Source organism: Triticum urartu, chromosome 1A (assembly GCF_056163025.1).
Source record: "Triticum urartu cultivar PI428250 chromosome 1A, HENAU_Tu73, whole genome shotgun sequence".
Lineage (NCBI taxonomy): Eukaryota > Viridiplantae > Streptophyta > Magnoliopsida > Poales > Poaceae > Triticum > Triticum urartu.
Genome location: NC_141873.1, coordinates 296445516 through 296466091, shown reverse-complemented (window position 1 = coordinate 296466091; position 20576 = coordinate 296445516). Strand labels below are relative to the sequence as shown.

Genomic DNA, 20576 nt, shown 5'->3' with positions numbered 1-20576 from the left:
ATATTTCGTCCAAGGCTTCATGCACTCCTTATGGCGGCTTCAAAGTCCTGAAATCATCACTTGTAACTCCGTTCTTGATCCCCTTGCGGATGCCATCAACTCCATGCGTGTTCTTGCTCCAATGTTCATCCTTCTCCAAGTTAGGCCCTTCATTTGTAAGCAAAACAAATGTATCCAATTTAGGCAGCATCATAATCTCATGAACATTAGAATCATTACCAAGAAACGAAAGTACCTGGTAATTTAATTGGCGTGCGCGAGCTCTAGTAATTGGTCCAGTATATGTAACAGTAGGGGCTGTGGGTGTAACAATGGTATTGATGTCCTCATCATCCTCCCCTTCTTGAAACGAAGTCGTCCTCGACGGAAGCGCATCTTCCTCACCCAAATAAGGCTTCAAATCTGCAATGTTAAAAGTGGGACTAACCCCAAAATCTACAGGTAGCTCAAGTTTATATGCATTATCATTTATTTTCTCTAACACCTTAAAAGGACCATCAGCACGTGGCATTAGCTTTGATTTGCGCAGATTAGGAAATCTATCTTTACGCAAATGTAACCAAACAAGATCTCCAGGCGCAAACACAACATGTTTTCTACCCTTATCTCCAGCAAGTTTATATTTAGCATTCATACGCTCAATGTTTTCCTTAATTAACTCATGCATTTTTAAAATCAATTCAGAACGTTCTTTAGCATCAAAATTAACCTTCTCTAAAGATGGAATAGGCAACAAATCAATAGGTGCACGAGGTAGGAAACCATACACAATTTTAAAAGGGCACATCTTAGTAGTAGAATGCAATGAGCGATTATAAGCAAATTCAATATGAGGCAAGCATTCTTCCCACATTTTCTTGTTATTCTTCAAAACAGCCCTAAGCATAGTAGACAATGTTCTATTGACTACTTCAGTTTGTCCATCAGTTTGGGGGTGACAAGTAGTACTAAAAAGCAGCTTAGTCCCCAACTTAGCCCATAAACATCTCCAAAAGTGGCTAAGAAATTTAGTATCACGATCTGAAACAATAGTATTTGGCACACCATGTAAGCGAATAATTTCACGAAAGAACAAATCAGCAACATTAACAGCATCATCGCTTTTATGACATGGTATAAAGTGTGCCATTTTCGAGAACCTATCCACGACAACAAATATGCTATCCTTCTTTGTTCGAGGTAAACCTAAAACAAAGTCCATAGATATATCCTCCCAAGGAACACTAGGTACTGGCAAAAGCATATATAAACCATGAGGATTGAGTCGTGACTTAGCTCTTTGACATGTAGTGCAGCGAGCAACAAAACGCTCAACATCCCGTCTCATCTTTGGCCAAAAGAAATGTGTAGCAAGTATATCCTCCGTCTTCTTGACGCCAAAGTGTCCCATTAATCCTCCTCCATGCGCCTCCTGCAACAACAAAAGACGAACGGAGCTAGCTGGAATGCATAGCTTGTTAGCACGAAACACAAATCCATCGTTAAGAACGAACTTGTTCCAAGTTCTCCCTTCCTTACAATTCTGCAATACATCTTTAAATTCAGCATCATGAACATATTGATCTTTAATGGTCTCCAAACCAAATATTTTAAAGTCAAGTTATGAAAGCATAGTATAACGACGAGACAAGGCATCAGCAATAACATTTTCTTTACCCTTCTTGTGTTTAATGACATAAGGGAAAGTCTCAATGAATTCAACCCATTTAGCATGTCTACGGTTCAGTTTTTCTTGACTTTTAATGTGTTTCAAAGATTCATGATCAGAATGTATAACAAATTCCTTGGGCCATAAATAATGTTGCCATGTTTCTAAGGTCCGAACAAGAGCATATAATTCTTTATCATAAGTAGAATAGTTCAGACTAGGCCCACTCAATTTTTCAGAAAAGTATGCAACAGGTTTTCCATCTTGTAATAACACACCTCCTAATCCAATTCCACTAGCATCACATTCAAGCTCAAAAGTCTTATTGAAATTAGGAAGTTGGAGTAAAGGAGCATGTGTCAACTTATCTTTCAAAATCGTGAAGGCTTCTTCCTGTGCGGTACCCCAAACAAAAGGCACATCCTTCTTTGTAAGCTCGTTGAGAGGTGCAGCAATGGTGCTGAAATCTCTCACAAAACGCCTATAGAAACCAGCGAGGCCAAGGAAACTCCTCACTTGTGTGACCGTTTTGGGCTGCGGCCAACTCTCAATAGCTTCAATCTTGGCTTTATCAACTTCAACTCCCTGTGGAGTAACAACATAGCCAAGAAAAGATACTCGGTCGGTGCAAAAGGTGCACTTTCCAAGGTTTCCAAACAAACGTGCATCACGTAGAGCAATAAAAACAGCACGTAAATGTTCCAAATGTTCCTCCAAAGATTTGCTATAAATCAATATGTCATCAAAGTAAACTACCACAAATCGTCCAATGAAAGCACGTAAAACTTCGTTCATTAACCTCATGAAAGTACTAGGTGCATTAGTTAACCCAAAAGGCATGACTAACCACTCATATAATCCAAACTTAGTTTTAAATGCTGTTTTCCATTCATCTCCCAATTTCATACGAATTTGATGGTATCCACTACGCAAATCAACTTTGGAGAATATTGTAGAGCCACTCAATTCATCAAGCATATCATCTAGCCTAGGAATAGGATGACGATAACGAATAGTAATATTATTAATGCCTCTACAATCAACGCACATACGCGACGTACCATCCTTTTTCGGCACTAAAATGATAGGAACAGCACAAGGACTAAGGGATTCGCGTATATAACCTTTGTCGAGCAGTTCTTGTACTTGACGCATAATCTCCTTCGTCTCCTCTGGATTGGTACGGTATGGTGCACGGTTGGGTAGCGAAGCACCGGGAATTAAGTCAATTTGATGCTCAATCCCTCGAATAGGTGGTAATCCCGGTGGCACGTCTTGTGGAAAGACGTCAGCGAACTCCTGCAAAATATTAGTGACAGCAGGGGGCAAAGAGGAAGGCACGTCCTCGAATGAAAATAATGCCTCTTTGCACACAAAAGCATAGCAAACAGATTTGCTGAAATCTAGCTCATCAATATCAGATTTGGTGGCAAGTAAACATGCACTTTTCAATTTAATTTCAGAAACAACAGTAGATGGTTTATTATTAGGCTTCATTTGGTGCTCAAATTCTTTTGCCACAATCTGATTTTCACTCTTATTTGTCTCCTGTTTTGCTTTATTAGCTCTATTAATATCATCTTTCAAAATGGAATCAGGAGTCATAGGAAGCAAAGTAATATTTTTATCGTTATGAACAAGAGTATACTGATTGTTTCTACCATGGTGTATAGAATTTTTATCAAATTGCCATGGTCTACCAAGTAATAAGGAACATGCTTGCATAGGTACCACATCACAATCAACATAATCAGCATATGTAGAGATACTAAAATACACACGAACAGTACATGTTACCTTAACCTTGCCGCTGTTGTTGAATCATTGGATGTAGTAAGGATGTGGATGTGGTCTTGTGGTGAGAGATAGCTTCTCCACCATCCCCATGCTAGCCAAGTTATTGCAGCTCCCTCCATCTATGATCACGCGAACAGAACATTCCTTCACAACTCCCTTTGTATGGAACAAATTATGCCTCTGATTTTGCTCAGCTTATGTAACCTGCACACTCAAAACACGTTGAGCAACTAAACATTCATACCTATCAGCATCTTCAGGAGCCATGTATTGCGTCTCATGATCAGAATCGTCTCCACCGTGTTCGTCACATGTAATAAGAGCCAAAGTCTCCTCATCATAGTCACTAGCGGACTCATACCCACCATCCTCAGTAACAATCATCACACGCTTAGATGGGCATTCTCTCGCATAATGACCTCCACCCTTGCAACGTCGACAAATAATATCATGTGTTTGCCCTGTTGATGCCATGGATGAAGAAGAGCTCTTTGCAGGCCCAGAAGGTGTGCTCTTGGCAGATAGTGGTGATTGTGCCTGCTTTATTGTATCACGGTTGGAGGTGGTAGCCGACGGAGGCGCCGGTGTAGCAGAACGTGTGGAACTAGATGATGCACGTGGTGTCCATGATGAAGGTCGACCTGCAGAAAAGTTAGTCCGTGCCAATGCCTATCGATCCAGCACTTCACGTTCAGCTTTACAAGCAAGATGGAATAAACGCGTGATATTAGTATACTCCTTATACTCTAGAATCGTCTGAATCTCTCTATTTAATCCACCCATAAAACGTGCAAGCATAGCTTCATTCTCCTCAACAATACCACATCTAATCATGCCAGTTTGTAATTCCTGATAATATTCTTCTACAGAATTTTTTCCCTGTCTTAAGCGCTGCAATTTTTGAAGTAATTCACGTTGATAATATGGTGGAACCCAACGAGTACGCATAGCAGTTTTCAAAGCAGCCCAAGTAGCCGGAATAGGATATAATCTACAATGCTCAGACCACCAAACACATGCAAAACTAGTGAAAGCACAAACAGCAGCAGGAACACGTCTCTCCTCGGGATATTGTAAACATGTAAATCGTTGTTCAGTTTCTAACTCCCAAGTAAGATATATATCAGGAACATATCTACCCTCAAATGGTGGAATATTCAATTTTAGTTTAGGGAGATGGTCATGATCTCGTACCTGAGGGTGAGCCCTACCATTGCCATTATTTGCATGTGGACGACCTGGTGGTTGCTGTGCTGTTGGTGGCACGTAGTTCTGATTTTGATCAACCTCATCCTCATAATCTCCCACATAAGCATCCTCCTCCACATCAGCAGTAGGAGCCACAGAAGTATCAACAGCAGCACCAGCAGTTTGGCCCGACTGAAGAGGGACACGGCTCGCTCGGCGGAGGGCTGTTTCCCGACGTGGAGGTAGTCGATGTTGTTGCTGTTGTTGCAGAGGTGCGGCAGGAGCAGCCGGTGGTGGTGGTGGAAAACGCGAAAGCAATTCAGCAAACTTGTTATCGAGCTTTGTTTCAAACGTCTTCTCCATGCCATCTATCTTCTCCATGGCCTCTTCAAATCTGTTTATCACATCTTGCACCTGTCCATTCATCATTTGCTGGAACGTATCATGAAGCTCCTTGTTCGTCAAGTTCTCCCAGTCAGTCTCGTCGGCTTGTGATCCTGGCATGGTTAGCAGCAATAGAAACACACAATAATATGATCCTACAGACTACTAACAAGTGGTGGTGGTGGCGGGTGTCACAAATCCGTCAAGCAAACTCAAATTCTTACCAGTTCTTACCCAGCAGCAGGCGGTGATCGGCAACCGTTGTAGTCAAAAACTCTCAAAAGCTTGGATAGAGCGATTGCCAGGGAGAGTCAAACGCACGACATAGATGTATGTGGAGCTGGGAAGGCTTATAGTATTGTAGCAAAAAGGGTCAGCAATAATCAATTCAGAGATGCAAAGTTCAATAAACGCTCAACGACGGTACTGTGCTGGTCCTAGGCTAGACCGTGCTAGAGACGCGAGCCTAGAACACTAACAAAATCACGGCGCTGCACGTAAATAAGGGAAAAGCACACTCTGGAACTTTTTTTTCGCTCTTTTTTTTGCGCTCCTTTTTTTTGCGCTCCTCTTTTTTTTTGCGAAAAATCACTATAATGGCGAGTGTCTCAAAACTCTTCCCTCGTCAAACTGATAGGATGGGCATGAAAATTTTTTTTCACTTTTTTTCGAAAATCAGGGCAGCGACGACGAAAAAGTGCGACAAAAAATCACTATGATGGCACGTGGCTCAAAAGACTCAGAAAAGCCTAAAAATAGGATAGGGAAAAAAAATTTGCCCGTGAAAATTTTGGCCTAAAAACTGCCCGGGGGTCTCCAGACTTTTTTTTTTCCGAGACCTACGCAGGCAAGGAAACACGAATCGGAATTTAGATTGATCTCAAGAACAAACCTAATATGAGAAGAACTCGGATTGGTGGTGGATATATGGTTGTGGTATATGGCAGCGGTGGTGGTATATGGTAGCGGTGGTGGTATATGGATACAGATTGGTGGTGGTATATGGATACGAATTGATAGTGGTATATGGATATGGATTCAGAGCGGTGGCGGATAAGCAAAAGTGGTAGATGGGCGATGATGATGGTGCGGCGGCGGCGTGACAACTTATGACCAGAACTCGAAACTCTAAAAGACTAGACTCTAAGACCAGCAACTTGACACGGCGATGCAACCGCAAATTCAACAAAGCAAAAACCCTAAAAAGATTATGCAAAGGCTCAGATTGGTTCGGATGATGAACTAACCCTAAATTTTTTTTTGTGGCTTTTTTTCGTGGACTTTAGGTATGAAGAACAGACTCGATCTAATCTATGAAAAACTGTAAAAATCTCACCGAGCAACCTGGAAATCTGATACCACTTGATAGAGGCTAAGGTGTCCCGATGTTTCGATGAGATGGTGGCTATCGTTTTCTGTGGGAGTCGACCTTGACGATCCGACTACGAACGTGCGAGACGTCGCGCCTTAGCAATCGCTAAACCAACTTCCGAGGGTTATTGACCACGCCGGAGCACGATCAACCTGACCACGAGGGTCTGTTTCCTGCGAGCAAACGAAGAACAAGCAAGAAACTGAGATTGCAATCGGGATATTGCGAATATAAGATGAAAGCTTTATTGATCAAGGTGGGGTTCTGTGACGTCTTGGTCTGGTCGTTGGACACAAACGAAGTACGTGAAGTTGCAGCTATGGCGAACTTTTAATCTAAACAAAACCTAAAGTCTAAACGACGCCCTAAGGGCTGTATATATGGAGGAAGAGGGGGGAATTTCGTGGCCCTTGAGGGTGGGGTCCGAAACCAACCCTTACTCTTGTTTCCCCACACATACGGACTCTAAAAATAGCCTATACTTAAGTATTTCGAAATTACATGGGCCTGACCCATTAATAAGGTGACGCAGCACCTAGAATAGCCTATGGACGAATATTATGAAGTGGCATCTTGTATATTTCGTCCAAGGCTTCATGCACTCCTTATGGCGGCTTCAAAGTCCTGAAATCATCACTTGTAACTCCGTTCTTGATCCCCTTGCGCATGCCATCAACTCCATGCGTGTTCTTGCTCCAATGTTCATCCTTCTCCAAGCTAGGCCCTTCATTTGTAAGCAAAACAAATGTATCCAATTTAGGCAGCATCATAATCTCATGAACATTAGAATCATTACCAAGAAACGAAAGTACCTGGTAATTTAATTGGCGTGCGCAAGCTCTAGTAATTGGTCCAGTATATGTAACAGTAGGGGCTGTGGGTGTAACAATGGTATTGATGTCCTCATCACACACTTTCCTGGGTCATGCCCGGCCTCGGAAGATCAACACGTCACAGCCCTACCTAGGCACAACAGAGAGGTCAGCACGCCGGTCTAAATCCTATGGCGCAGGGGTCTGGGCCCATCGCCCTTTGCACACCTGCACGTTGGGAACGCGGCCGGAAGCAGACGTTCCAGTCCAATCCGGCGCGCGTCGCTCAGTCGCTGACGTCACGAAGGCTTCGGCTGATACCACGATGTCGAGTGCCCATAACTGTCCCCGCGTAGATGGTTAGTGCGTATAGGCCAGTAGCTAGACTCAGATCAAATACCAAGATCTCGTTAAACGTGTTATCTTGAAATAACCGTGAACGCCGACCAGGGCCAGGCCCACCTCTCTCCTAGGTGGTCTCAACCTACCCTGTCGCTTCGCCACAAAGATCCACTTAGAGGGCCGTCGGGACAAACGTCCTTTCGGACCCAATCCGTGAATCACTCGCGGGGTACTCCTACGAGCCGACCCGTCTTTAGTCACCACAAGTATCATATATTATGTATAGGTATATACCCGTGATCAACTCCCGAGTGATCACGGCCCGATATTATAGCATGGCAGACGGACAAGAATGTATGGCCATTGATGATAAACTAGCATCCTATACTAAGCATTAGGATTGCAGGTAAAGGTAACAACAGTAGTAGCAAGGACAGGCTATGCAACATGATAGGATTAACGGAAAGCAGTAACATGCTACACTACTCTAATGCAAGCAGTATAGAGGAGAGTAGGCGATATCTGGTGATCAAGGGGGGGGGCTTGCCTGGTTGCTCTAGCAAGAGAGAGGGGTCGTCAACACCGTAGTCGTACTGGGTAGCAGCGGCGTCGGTCTCGGGGTCTAGCGAGAGAAGAGGGGGAAGAAACAATAAATATAATGCAAACAAAAGCATGACGATGCATGACATGACAAAGCGTGATGCTAGGTGTGCCCTAACGCGGTACGAGGTGGTACCGGTGAAGGGGGAAACATCCGGGAAAGTATTCCTGGTGTTTCGCGATTTTGGACAGATGAACTGGAGGGGGAAAGTTGTGTGTTTGCTATGCTAGGGATGTGTGGCGGACGAACGGGCTGCGTATCCGGATTCGTCTCGTCGTTCTGAGCAACTTTCATGTTGAAAATATTTTAATCCGAGTTACAGATTAAAAGATATGATTTTCTAAAGATTTTATTAATTTCTGGAATTTAATTAATTATTTAAATTAATTCAAAAATGAACTAATGACATCAGCATGATGTCATGCTGACATCAGCAGTCAACAGAGTTGACTGGTCAACCTGACCAGTGGGTCCCACTGGTCAGTGACACATTATTTTTAAACAGTTTAATTAATCTAATCAAAATTAATTAGGGGTGGGCCCCACTGTCATAATAATTAATTAGCTAATTAACTAACCAGGTTAATTAGATAACTAATGTTTAATTAGTTTAATTATTTGTTTAGTTTAATTAATCAAAATTAATTAAGTTAATTACTTCTGTAATTAATTAATTAATTAATTATATTATTATTATTATTTTATATAATTTTTTAAATTCTTTTTTATAAACGTTCTAGGGGCTTGAGGCCCCACTTGTCATAGGGCCAGCGTGCCAACAGGGTTAACGGGCGCGGGGTGTGGGGCACAGCCCGAGCGGTTCGGCGCTGTGGGCATCCGCCCGTTTGGGCGCCTGTCTACGCCAGTGAATGGCGCCGGGACGCCGGCGACTGCGGCAAGCGCAACAGCGACCGGGACGACTGGCCGGCAGCGGCGACTAAGGCCGGGCGAGGGGAGCAGGGGCATGCGATGGGGCGTGGGCGCGCGCCGGCGAGCCGGGGCGCGGCCAAGCGCGGATGTCCGCGCGCAGCAGCGGCGCGTGGCCAGGGGGCGGACGCGCGGATCCGGCGAAGGCCAGCGTGTAGTGGGGCGAGGGCGCGGCCGGCAGCCACGACGAGCGGAGGCGGGCGCTAGAAGCGGTGGGGTGAAGGCGGAGATGGCCGTGGGGCGAGGCACGAGCAGGCGTGGGCTCGCGCGCGCATGGCGCGTAGGCGCGGCGAGGCCGGGAGCACGACGGCAGCAGTACGGGACGGCACCGGCGCGGACGACCTAGGGAAAGGGGTAGGGGAGATGGGGTCATACCCCCGGTGCAGGGGTTCGGTCGGCGAAGTTCGGGGCGGCCGGCATGGAGGGGACGAGGAGGCGGCAGTCCGGCGAGCTGGCGAAGGTGTCGAGGTCTGGCGACGGCACGACGAGGTGGCAGCGTTCGACGACGGCGTGGCGAGGTAGAGGCCTCGGGCGGTGTCTCGCGGTGCGAAGGAGGGGCGAGGAGGCGAGGCGACGGCAGCGGGTGGTCGGAGACGCCAGGCGGGTGCGGTGTCGGGGCGAGCGGCGGGGTCGGGACATGGCCCGATCCAGATCCCAAATCGGGGGGAGGAGAGGAGCGTGGGTGCGTGCGGGGAAGTGGGGGGTCTGGTGGTTAGGGTTCGGGTGTGTGGGGTGGCCTAATAGGCCAGGAGGCAGCATGGGGTGGGCCGATTGGGCCGTGTGGGATGGGCCGAGGCCCATGGGGAGCTGGGAGGGTCTTCTCATTTCCTTTTTTTTGTTAGTTTTGTTTTTCCCTTCTTATTTTTCTTTTATTCTGTTTTATCTTTGTTTTTTATTGTTTTAGTTTTTGTAAAATATATACTAGGCATCTAATCTAGTATTTCAATTTAGTTCACTGTCACAAAAAGTCTAGTTCCCAAATAATTTAGTTTGATATTTTATTAATTAGTAAAGGCATTGAAATAATTAGGTTTGCTACTATTTAAATTATTTTAGTGCAGTTAAGCATTTCATAAAAGTTTGGTTTCACTACCACAATCACCTATGCATTTTCTGGCATGACACGAACATTTTAGTTTCATTGTTTGAAAACTTTTGTTGTTTGCCTAATTTTTTAATTTGGATTCGAATCGATTTCAATCTAACGCGAGATCAGCAACGGTAATTAAGGTGACGTGGCGTCATTAGTAGAGGTTCACTGTAACTTAAGTATCCGGGCGTCACACTTCATCAAGTTCTAATTTCCTCCCACTCACTTCTTTCGAGAGAAACTCCTTCTCTAGAAAGGATTCATTCTTAGCAATGAGTATCTTGCCTTTAGATCTGTGATAAAAGGTGTACCTAACAATTTCCTTTGGGTATCCTATGAAGACACATTTTGGGTTCAAGCTTATCAGTTTGAAGCTTTTTCACATAAGCATCGCAGCCCCAAACTTTAAGAAACGACAAATTAGGTTTCTTGCCAAACCATAGTTCATATGGTGTCGTCTCAACAGATTTTGATGGTGCCCCATTTAACGTGAATGCAGCCGTCTCTAAAGCATAACCCCAAAATGATAACGGTAAATCAGTAAGAGACATCATAGATCACACCATATCTAATAAAGTGTGGTTACGATATTCGGACACATCATTATATTGTGGTGTTTCAGGTGGCGTGAGTTGCGAAATTATTCGACATTGTTTCAAATGAAGACCAAACTCATAACTCAAATATTCACCTCCATGATCAGATCATAGAAACTTAATTTTCTAGTTACGATGATTTTTCACTTCACTCTAAAATTCTTTGAACTTTTTAAATGTTTCAGACTTATGTTTCATCAAGTAGACATACCCATATATGCTCAAATCATCTATGAAGGTCAGAAAATAATAATACCCTCCGTCAGCGTCAACACTCATTGGACCACATACATCAATATGTACTATTTCCAATAAGTCTGTTGCTCGTTCTATTGTTCCGAAGAACGGAGTCTTAGTCATCTTGCCCATGAGGCATGGTTCGCAAGCATCAAGTGATTCCAAAGCCCATCGGCATGAAGTTTCTTCATGCGCTTTACACTAATATGACCTAAACAGCAGCGCCACAAATAAGTTTCACTATCATTGTTAAACTTATATCTTTTGGCTTCAATACTATGAATATGTGTATCACTACTATCGAGATTCAATAAAAATAGATCACTCATCAAGGGTGCATGACCATAAAAGATATTACTCATTTAAATAGAACAACCATCATTATCCGATTTAAATGAATAACTGTCTCGCATCAAACAAGATCTATATATAACGTTCATGCTTAACGCTGGCACCAAATAACAATTATTTAGGTCTAATACTAATCCCGAAAGTAGATGTAGAGGTAGCGTGCCGACCGCGATCACATCAACTTTGGAACCATTTCCCACGCGCATCGTCACCTCGTCCTTAGCCAATCTTCGCTTAATCTGTAACCCCTGTTTAGAGTTGCAAATATGAGCAACAGAACCAATATCAAATACCCAGGCGCTACTACGAGTTACTATGAGCATTAGTAAGGTACACATCAATAACATGTATATCAAATATACCTTTCACTTTGCCATCCTTCTTATCCGCCAAATATTTGGGACAGTTCCGCTTCCAGTGACCAGTCCCTTTGCAGTAGAAGCACTCAGTTTCAGGCTTAGGTCCAAACTTGGGCTTCTTCACTTGAGCAGCAACTTGCTTGCCGTTCTTCTTGAAGTTCTCCTTATTCCTTTTGCCCTTTTTCTTAAAACTAATGGTCTTATTAACCATCAACACTTGATGCTCCTTCTTGATTTCTACCTTCGCAGCTTTTAGCATTGCGAAGAGCTTAAGAATTGTCTTATCCATCCCTTGCATATTATAGTTCATCACGAAGCTTTTGTAGCTTGTTGACAGTGATTGAAGAACTCTGTCAATGACACTGTTGATACATCTCCAACGTATCTATAATTTTTGATTGCTCCATGCTATATTATCTACTGTTTTGGACATTATTGGGCTTTATTATTCACTCTTATATTATTTTTGGGACTAACCTATTAACCGGAGGCCCAACCCAGAATTGTTGTTTTTGCCTATTTTAGGGTTTCGAAGAAAAAGAATATCAAACGGAGTCCAAACGGAATGAAACCTTCGAAAACATAATTTTCTCAACGAACAAGACTCAGGAGACTTGGACCCTACGTCAAGACACAAAAAAGGAGGCCACGAGGTAGGGGCGCGCCTACCCCCAGGCGCGCCCTCCACCCTCGTGGGCCCCTTGTTGCTCCACCGACGTACTCCCTCCTATATATACCTACGTACCCCCAAACGATCAGATACAGAGCCAAACCCTAATTCCACTGCCGCAACTTTCTGTATCCATGAGATCCCATCTTGGGCCTATTCCGGAGCTCCGCCGGAGGGGGCATCGATCACGGAGGGCTTCTACATCAACACCATAGCCCCTCCGATGAAGTGCGAGTAGTTCACCTCGACCTATGGGTCCATAGTTAGTAGCTAGATGACTTCTTCTCTCTTTTTGGATCTTAATACAATGTTCTCCCCCTCTCTTGTGGAGATCTATTCGATGTAATCTTCTTTTTGCGGTGTGTTTGTTGAGACCGATGAATTGTGGGTTTATGATCAAGTCTATCTATGAACAATATTTGAATCTTCTCTAAATTCTTTTATGTATGGTTGGTTATCTTTGCAAGTCTCTTCAAATTATCAATTTGGTTTGGCCTATTAGATTAATCTTTCTTGCAATGGGAGAAGTGCTTAGCTTTGGGTTCGATCTTGCGGTGTCCTTTCCCAGTGACAGTAGGGGCAGCAAGGCACATATTGCATTGTTGCCATCGAGGATAACAAGATGGGGTTTTCATCATATTGCATGAGTTTATCCCTCTACATCATGTCATCTTGCTTAAGGCGTTACTCTGTTTTCATTAACTTAATACTCTAGATGCATGCTGGATAGCGGTTGATGAGTGAAGTAATAGTAGTAGATGCAGGCAGGAGTCGGTCTACTTGTCTCAGGCGTGATGCCTATATACATGATCATACCTAGATATTCTCATAACTATGCTCAATTCTGTCAATTGCTCAACAGTAATTTGTTCACCCACCATAGAATACTTATGCTCTCGAAAGAAGCCACTAGTGAAACCTATGGCCCCCAGGTCTATCTTCATCATATTAATCTCCTAATACTTAGTTATTTCCTTTGCTTTTTAACTTTGCTTTTATTTTTACTTTGCATCTTTATCACAAAATATCAAAAATATTATCTCATCATATCTATCAGATCTCACTCTCATAAGTGGCCGTGTAGGGATTGACAACCCCTTATCGCGTTGGTTGCGAGGATTTATTTGTTTTGTGCAGGTGTGAGGGACTCGCGCGTAGCCTCCTACTGGATTGATACCTTGATTTTCAAAAACTGAGGAAAATACTTACGCTACTTTGCTGCATCGTCCCTTCCTCTTCGGGGAAAACCAACACAGTGCTCAAGAGGTAGCAAGAAGGATTGCTGGCGCCGTTGCCGGGAGGTCTACGCAAAAGTCAATATACCAAGTACCCATCACATACCCTTATCTCCCGCATTACATTATTTGCCATTTGCCTCTCGTTTTTCTCTCCTCCACTTCACCCTTGCCGTTTTATTCGCCCTCTCTCTCTATCCTCCCTCTCTTTCTCTATTTGCCTTTTTTTGCCCGCTTGCTTTTTGTTTGCTTGCTTGCCACTATGGCTCTACCTAAATCTGGTGATCTTCACCTTAAAAGGATAGAAAAGATCGAAAACAATGTAAGGAGTTTTATGGTTTTGCAATTTGAACATAATAGTTTCTTCAGAAACAAGCTTAAGGAACAGAAAAGTTTTATGAGTTTTATGAACAAAGAGCTTGATGATATGTCTAAAGAATTCAATGGTTTAAGATCCCAGATTGCTCTTCTTGAGAAATTGACTGCTGAAATTTTGAATAAGCAGGCTACCTTAGTTAATAGGATGGCCGCTAAACAGGATTACTATAAAAATAAAGATGAAGATCTAAAAGTTATTAATGTGTCCCCTATTAAATCTTTGTTTTGCAATATGAATTTTGATAATGATGGGACTGAATATGATCCACCTTTATCTAGAAGGCGTTCCAAGAATTCGGAATTTTTTGATCTTGATGCTAAAATTGATAAAAGTGGGATTGAAGAAATTAAAATCCTAAATGTTGCTAAACCCACTATTATGAATTTCAAGGAATTTAACTATGAAAATTGCTTTTTGATTGATTGTATTTCCTTGTTGCAATCCGTGCTAAATTCTCCTCACGCTTATAGTCAAAATAAAGCGTTTACTAAACATATCGTTGATGCCTTGATGCAATCTTATGAAAAAAAACTTGAATTAGAAGTTTCTGTCCCTAGAAAACTATGATGAGTGGGAACCAACTATTAAAATTAAAATTAAAGATCATGAATGCTATGCTTTATGTGATTTGGGTGCTAGTGTTTCCACGATTCCAAAGACTTTATGTGATTTGTTAGGTTTCCGTGATTTTGATGATTGCTCTCTAAACTTGCACCTTGCGGATTCCACTATTAAGAAACCCACGGGAAGAATTAATGATGTTCTTATTATCTCTACTCCTAATGTCTCAGTTGGTAGGTCGCGTTTCGAGTTTTATTTTCGCCCAACCTCACCCAGTCTTTTTTGGTACTTCTTTGGTACTTCCTCCCACCTCCCTCTCAGACGCGAAAAACCAAGAAAAACCCCGCGATCGAGTCCAGCACACGCCCAACCTCCCGTCGTAATTAATTGAGACGATCGAAAATAAACCACCGAGCACAAACCAGCAAAAATTAACCAGCGAAAAAAAACCCAAAACAATCGCACGCACGTACGAGCGAGGCCGCCCACCCTCGAGCGAGAACCACTCGCACGCACGACTCGCTCAGCAAACCATGCGCCGCCGCCCTCCATCCTTCGCCACCGCCGCTCCATCCCTTCGCCGCCGACCTCGCACATCAAAGCCGCCGCCGCTCCATCCCTTTGCCGCCGCCCACGATCCACTTCAGGAGACGCCGTCGATCCCGTTAAGGACCTGCTGCCCATCATGTCGAGGATCCGAAGACGATCCCCTTCAGGAGCCTTGCCGATCCTTCTCCACACGCCACCGCCTCCCTTGCGAAGACGCCTTGCCATGGATATCAATCGGTGCCACGACGACCGTGGCCTCCCCACCCGCCGACGTTCCAGATCCAGCCATCGTTAACCCCCTCCACATCAGTGATTGGTCAAGGTAGGGGTGTGTGGCTCTATCCATCTTCCCGCGTGTACGGCGTCCATGTATCCCGGGCAAGGGTGCTTGTGAGATCGGGAGGCGATCAAAAGGAGGAAGAGGAGATCCATGGTTGGGGATACATTCAACGACCTAGGCATCATCCTCCCTGACGTCGTACTCGAAGCCTGCAGCCATTGCCTTCTCAATCTATGTTAGTCAGCAGCAGCAAGGTCAGGCCCCACTATATTTTCTTCAGATCTTGCATCGCCATGGTGACTCCACAAAATTTGTACATCCATTGCCGACGTTGGTATTTATTCAGCAGAGAATTAACAACAGTAGACCAAAGCAAAGGGGGGTCAGCCTGAATGGGACGTATCCCCTTCCAGAGGACTCGCCCTAGCTAACCTGCATGGTACCTTTCAATAGCACTTCTCCCAGTAAGTTTGCAAAATTTGGATCCACCACTTTTGAATCATGCTTGGTGTGTGCTGACGGTGCACGAGGAACGTGACGGTTTTTCTCTGAATCATGCCATAGTTCTCTCAATATTGTACGTGTTGTTCTCTCAGCATTGTACGTCTTGTTCTCTGCATGATGTGTGGTCGATGGGCGGAGGCGACGACTGGCGGCTGTTCTATTTACACCTGACATGGTTGAGAGGCTAGGGAGCAGGCGATTTTGCACTCGTATTTGGTTGGCAATGGAGATGAATTTGTGAGGGATGTGGCTGGGAGTTGCACCGGTCATTTTTCTGCCCTCTCTATGTTATCCCTTTGCACTAATCGGTAATTGCTTTTTGACCAGGGGATAGGGTAGCGTACACGAACAGCAAAATTGTAGAAGACGAGGAGGACAATCTGAGTGACCAACATTATGTGGAGTATTGAGATGCAGGTAAGACATGTGTAATCTGAATTGAGACATATGGAGGGCATACATAGTATGTATGTGCAGTTTTTAATTGTAGGTTGAATTCTTGTTCTCTAGATCCATCTTCACTGACAGCACGCGCTTGTCTGTGACCTCCCACCAGCAACGCCTTGAGGTCACCCACACAAGCGACCAAGCAATTCCACGCTGTCACCCTCTGCTACTTCGCCAACGACATCGAGGAGGTCGTGGGTGAGAGCTACTGTCCTCCCTGGAGAACATGCTCGTGCCCCATGCGTACGAAGAAGAGCTAAGACACTCGCATGGGTGCTCAAGGAAATACACCAGATTGAGCGAGGTTAGATTAAAGTTTCTTCATTCTACACTAGCTTTTCTTGTGCCTTTAGGTATTTCAGATAAGTATCGTATGCTGCCTACAACATGTAAGGGAAGCTAAAAAGGATTACAAAATATTTATGCTTCTTCATAGTTGTCCATTTGGTTCTAAACTTTGTTGAGTGGCAGACATATTTTACATTAATTAATAAATAGTGTTGCTGCACACGTGAGTTGGTTTGCAATGAAGTGGGCAGGTAGACATGTTTTTGTTGAATAAATATTTTTCATAAATACGGGGGCATGAAGATAATCTATTCTTTCTTTACTCCATTGACAATGGGACAATGTTCTTTTTGTGTTTCAGAGTAGAAAAAAACAGACTCCAATCTGAATCTGATGAGTAAAAAAATATCGTTGTGTTTCAGAGTGTTACGCAATTTATCAACAAGAGCAAAGACTCCAATCTGATGATGTAGGACAGCTTTAATGTGACAGAGGATCATGGTGGTCGATGGATTGTGCACCCGGTAGTAGACTAGGAAAGGAACATTATTTACGGAACACAATGATATTCAGAGCAGCCCTGCACTATGTGAGATTTAGAAGGTATTCAAATTAGTGTTTGTTGATAATTGCAAATTCTGTGTGTCCGAGTTTCATATTTTTCTTTCTATCCCTGTCAACGTATTAATCCGTTGTTCTTTGATGTGCAGTTGGTACTGCCGGCGGATGCATCCATGTGCTAATCTCCTGGCACCACGTAGACGGAGCCAAACGAGTTGGGGCCTCCGGCCGGCTGGTAGTGGACAACAACACCGGGTTTGTTAATTAATCAACAAGTCACAGATTGTCCTCTTTTTTGATTGGTCTGGTGTGGATTATCAGGCCTGCCGCGCAATCATAGATTTATCTTTTGATTTATGTGGGTGGACAGAAACACCCTTTCTAAAGTTCTCTAGGGATTGTAATGAAGCACGGTAACACACTCCAGCATTCATTCTTTGCTTGATATTAGCAAACAATGTAAAATAACCAAGCTCACAACATTCTAAAGCGGTCTATTAGCTACTTCAGCAGACAACAGACAGAAAGAAGTAAGCAGTGTTTGATTTGCTCATACCCGTGGAGGGATCGAATTCTGCCCAAAGTTTGTCGCAGCACTTGTGGTCAGCAGCGAGGATGAGCACCCACACCCGCTCCTTGTTGCTGGCCTCTGCATCCTCCTCCCTTGAAGCGGGTCTATGCGGGGAGTTGATCTAGAATATCCTATTGTTAGATATAACAAATAGGTGACAAGAAATAAACAAGAACTATGTAGTACAATATATGTGTCACACAGTATACTTTGAAAATGTGTAATTTGAGATTCTGATATAGATGTAGGCCTGTAACACACCTTGAACATGCACTGAAAATTGTTGTTTACAGTCTGATTTCTAAACGTGATGAAAACCCCTATTTAAAAAAGGATTTAATAGAATTTGTAGTGATTCTTTTGTCAGATTGATAATATATTGCAAATTATGCTTGATGGTTAATTTCTTGGCATAAAAGGTGCTTATTTGAAATTTGGTTACTACTGAAATTTTGTCAAGATACTTGGACTTGTTCATTGTTCAGTCAGGTTCCAATCAAGAGTTAACCTGAGACAATAGAAAGTACTGTCTGTGTAATTATTGATGGTTCTGGAATAAGGATTAAACCAAATCAACGAAACAAATCCTCGAGGATGCCTTTTTTGGTAGCTAGCCAGGTTAAACTTTTCAATCCGTGCTCAGCCCTGTACTCATAGGTCCATTGTTTCAATATTTATGAAGCACCACATTTCCAAATACATTTATTAAGCACCCTACCATTGTCAAGTTTTCAGATCTTACGTACTTTCTTGTGGTACATGCCTACAAATTTTTGTACAGTCTATAAAAAAACGACGACTGTCCGGTCTGGTCATAAACGTAGCCTAATCATAAAAAATGAAGTACACAAAAAACTTCATAAACATAGTTGTCACAATTTTTTATTAACCTTGTTTTTACAATATTTCAGATTATTCAGAAAACGAATTACACAATTTTTTTATTTAGAGAAAGAGTTACCACCATTTTTTTAAGAAACAACTTTCATGTTTTTCTTTAGAAACATGTTTTACCACTATTATGAAAATATGTTCATATTAAAGATTACAGCTGCAAAAAATATAACAGCTGCATGATGGTTAATCAAATCAAGGATGGTCGAGAACTTGCAGATGCTACGTTTTTTATTTTGAAGTTAAGACTCAACTTGGAGCATTGGAGCATTTGAGAAATCTCACCACCAAGTCGACATCCAGCAATGGCATCTAGAGCACAAAGGTCTAAAATTGAAAAGTACACAATCTGTCGAAATGCTCTCACCATCTCATGAAATTGATGTGCTCGGTGAGGCAGAGGACGATGGTGTAGTGCTGCCGAAGCTCGGTACTTCCTTCGCTGCACTGTGCTTGCTCTTCTAGGTGTCATCCAACGTTGCCCTTGCACGCATCCGCATCAGTCTCCAACCTTGTTACAATTAATATATTAACGCCCATTGCTTCAAAGGGATATATATGAAAAGACAACAGAATAGAAAACCATAGAAACATGGTGGAAATGACTAAACAGAGTTACTATATGCACATCTTTGTAGAGAAGGTAAGAACAAAAGAAATTTCTTCCTCTGCTCCAAGTGTGACACCTCTGAATCTTTCAGTTGTAGAAGAAGACAGAATGGAGATTAGACTAATCTGCCTTCTCATTTTGAAGATCACAACAACATTTACTACATCACAACGCACAAGAACCTAACGGTTATGTCAAACGGAGTTTGGAAATCAACAATCATGAGTTGTGAGATAACAAAATAATCACATCTGACTTGGTCACTCAAAAGAACTTATGCAGGTGAGAACCCTTACTGTGCTACTGCTAACGCCATAATTTATTTGATTCAAGTGGAGAGCTTTTTTATTCCTCCAAAGCCCAAGATATATAGCATTTTTCAGAGAAAGGTAACAGCCTCAACAGATTCTAGATAAGAAAAGGTCACGGAAGTGCATGAAGCTGGATTTGAGAGTGAGACTGAGAAGAAAAGACTACGGGGTAATCAAAGTACAATAGGTGATTCAAATAGAATGTTTAGGATACATATGTTTACAGTTGATTTTCAGTTCGTAGAAATATAATGTTTGGTACATCTGGACTGAAACAAAACTCAAAAAAATTGTACCTTCGCTGTGTGATTTCCCTGTCAAATACCGAGCATACTATCAGTACGCTGTGTAGCAGGCCAACAGGCAGCAAGCTAGCAACTCAGCCTGGGTTGGCCAGATCGACGGTGCGGCTCAGCTTGAGGTAGAAATCTTCAAGTCGCCCTCGGCTCCGGAAATCGCCCTGGGATGGCTAGATCCACGGCGCGGCTCGCCGACGGCCGGATCCGGCTGCTCACCGCGACACCTGGTCTCGCCACTGCTCACTGGACCCGGCCGAAACAGATAACTGTGGCGGGGACCGAGGAGTGGAGGGGATGGGAGGAGGCAGGGACGCGCCAAGGTGGGGAGTTGTGGCGGCTGGGACGGCGTGGCGGAGAGGGTTGGCGGCGGCGACGATGTGGCGGAGAGAACGAGCAAGAGGGGTGAGAGAGTGTGGTCTTGCAGAGGGGTGCCATGGGATGAGAGAGTGAGAGGGTGGCTGCCGTGAGGATAAGTCAGGATAGGTGGAAAAACTAATTTGGTTTGTCTCTTTTGTTTTACATGTTTACGTGATTAGCAACTTGGTTCTTTCTTAGACCACATTACACAGTACACGTGGAGCCTGGCACTACATCCAGCACCCAACATGTAACAAAGCAGGATCTAGATAGTGAGTTCAGTTTAAATTAGCATAAATTAACAAGCAAGCATGACATTATTTATATGACAGATCCACAGCAATGTTAAACTCCTA

At 43.4% G+C, this 20576-nt stretch overlaps 1 protein-coding gene across 14 annotated transcripts; it reads right to left on the bottom strand.

The window, feature by feature from the left end:
- Nucleotides 1–2844: 2844 nt before the first annotated feature.
- Nucleotides 2845–20335, bottom strand: LOC125507921 (uncharacterized). Of its 14 annotated transcripts, none has more exons than XR_015601701.1 (5): nucleotides 19861–20335; nucleotides 19011–19154; nucleotides 17735–17870; nucleotides 7430–8165; nucleotides 7144–7352 (listed from the first exon to the last, which is right to left on the bottom strand). XR_015601701.1 is itself a non-coding variant. In XM_087519061.1 (4 exons), the coding sequence occupies exon 4, from the start codon at nucleotides 5135–5137 to the stop codon at nucleotides 4115–4117; it is 1023 nt and encodes a 340-aa protein (XP_087375187.1). In that variant the 5' UTR covers nucleotides 5138–6562; nucleotides 17735–17880; nucleotides 19011–19154; nucleotides 19861–20335; the 3' UTR covers nucleotides 2845–4114. The 14 variants fall into 14 exon arrangements, 2 of the variants coding, with proteins under 2 accessions (XP_087375187.1, XP_087375185.1); XR_015601706.1 differs by having other exon boundaries at nucleotides 7144–7348; XR_015601698.1 differs by lacking the exons at nucleotides 7144–7352; nucleotides 7430–8165 and adding exons at nucleotides 11334–11593; nucleotides 11708–13901.
- Between the last annotated feature and the right edge of the window lie 241 nt (nucleotides 20336–20576).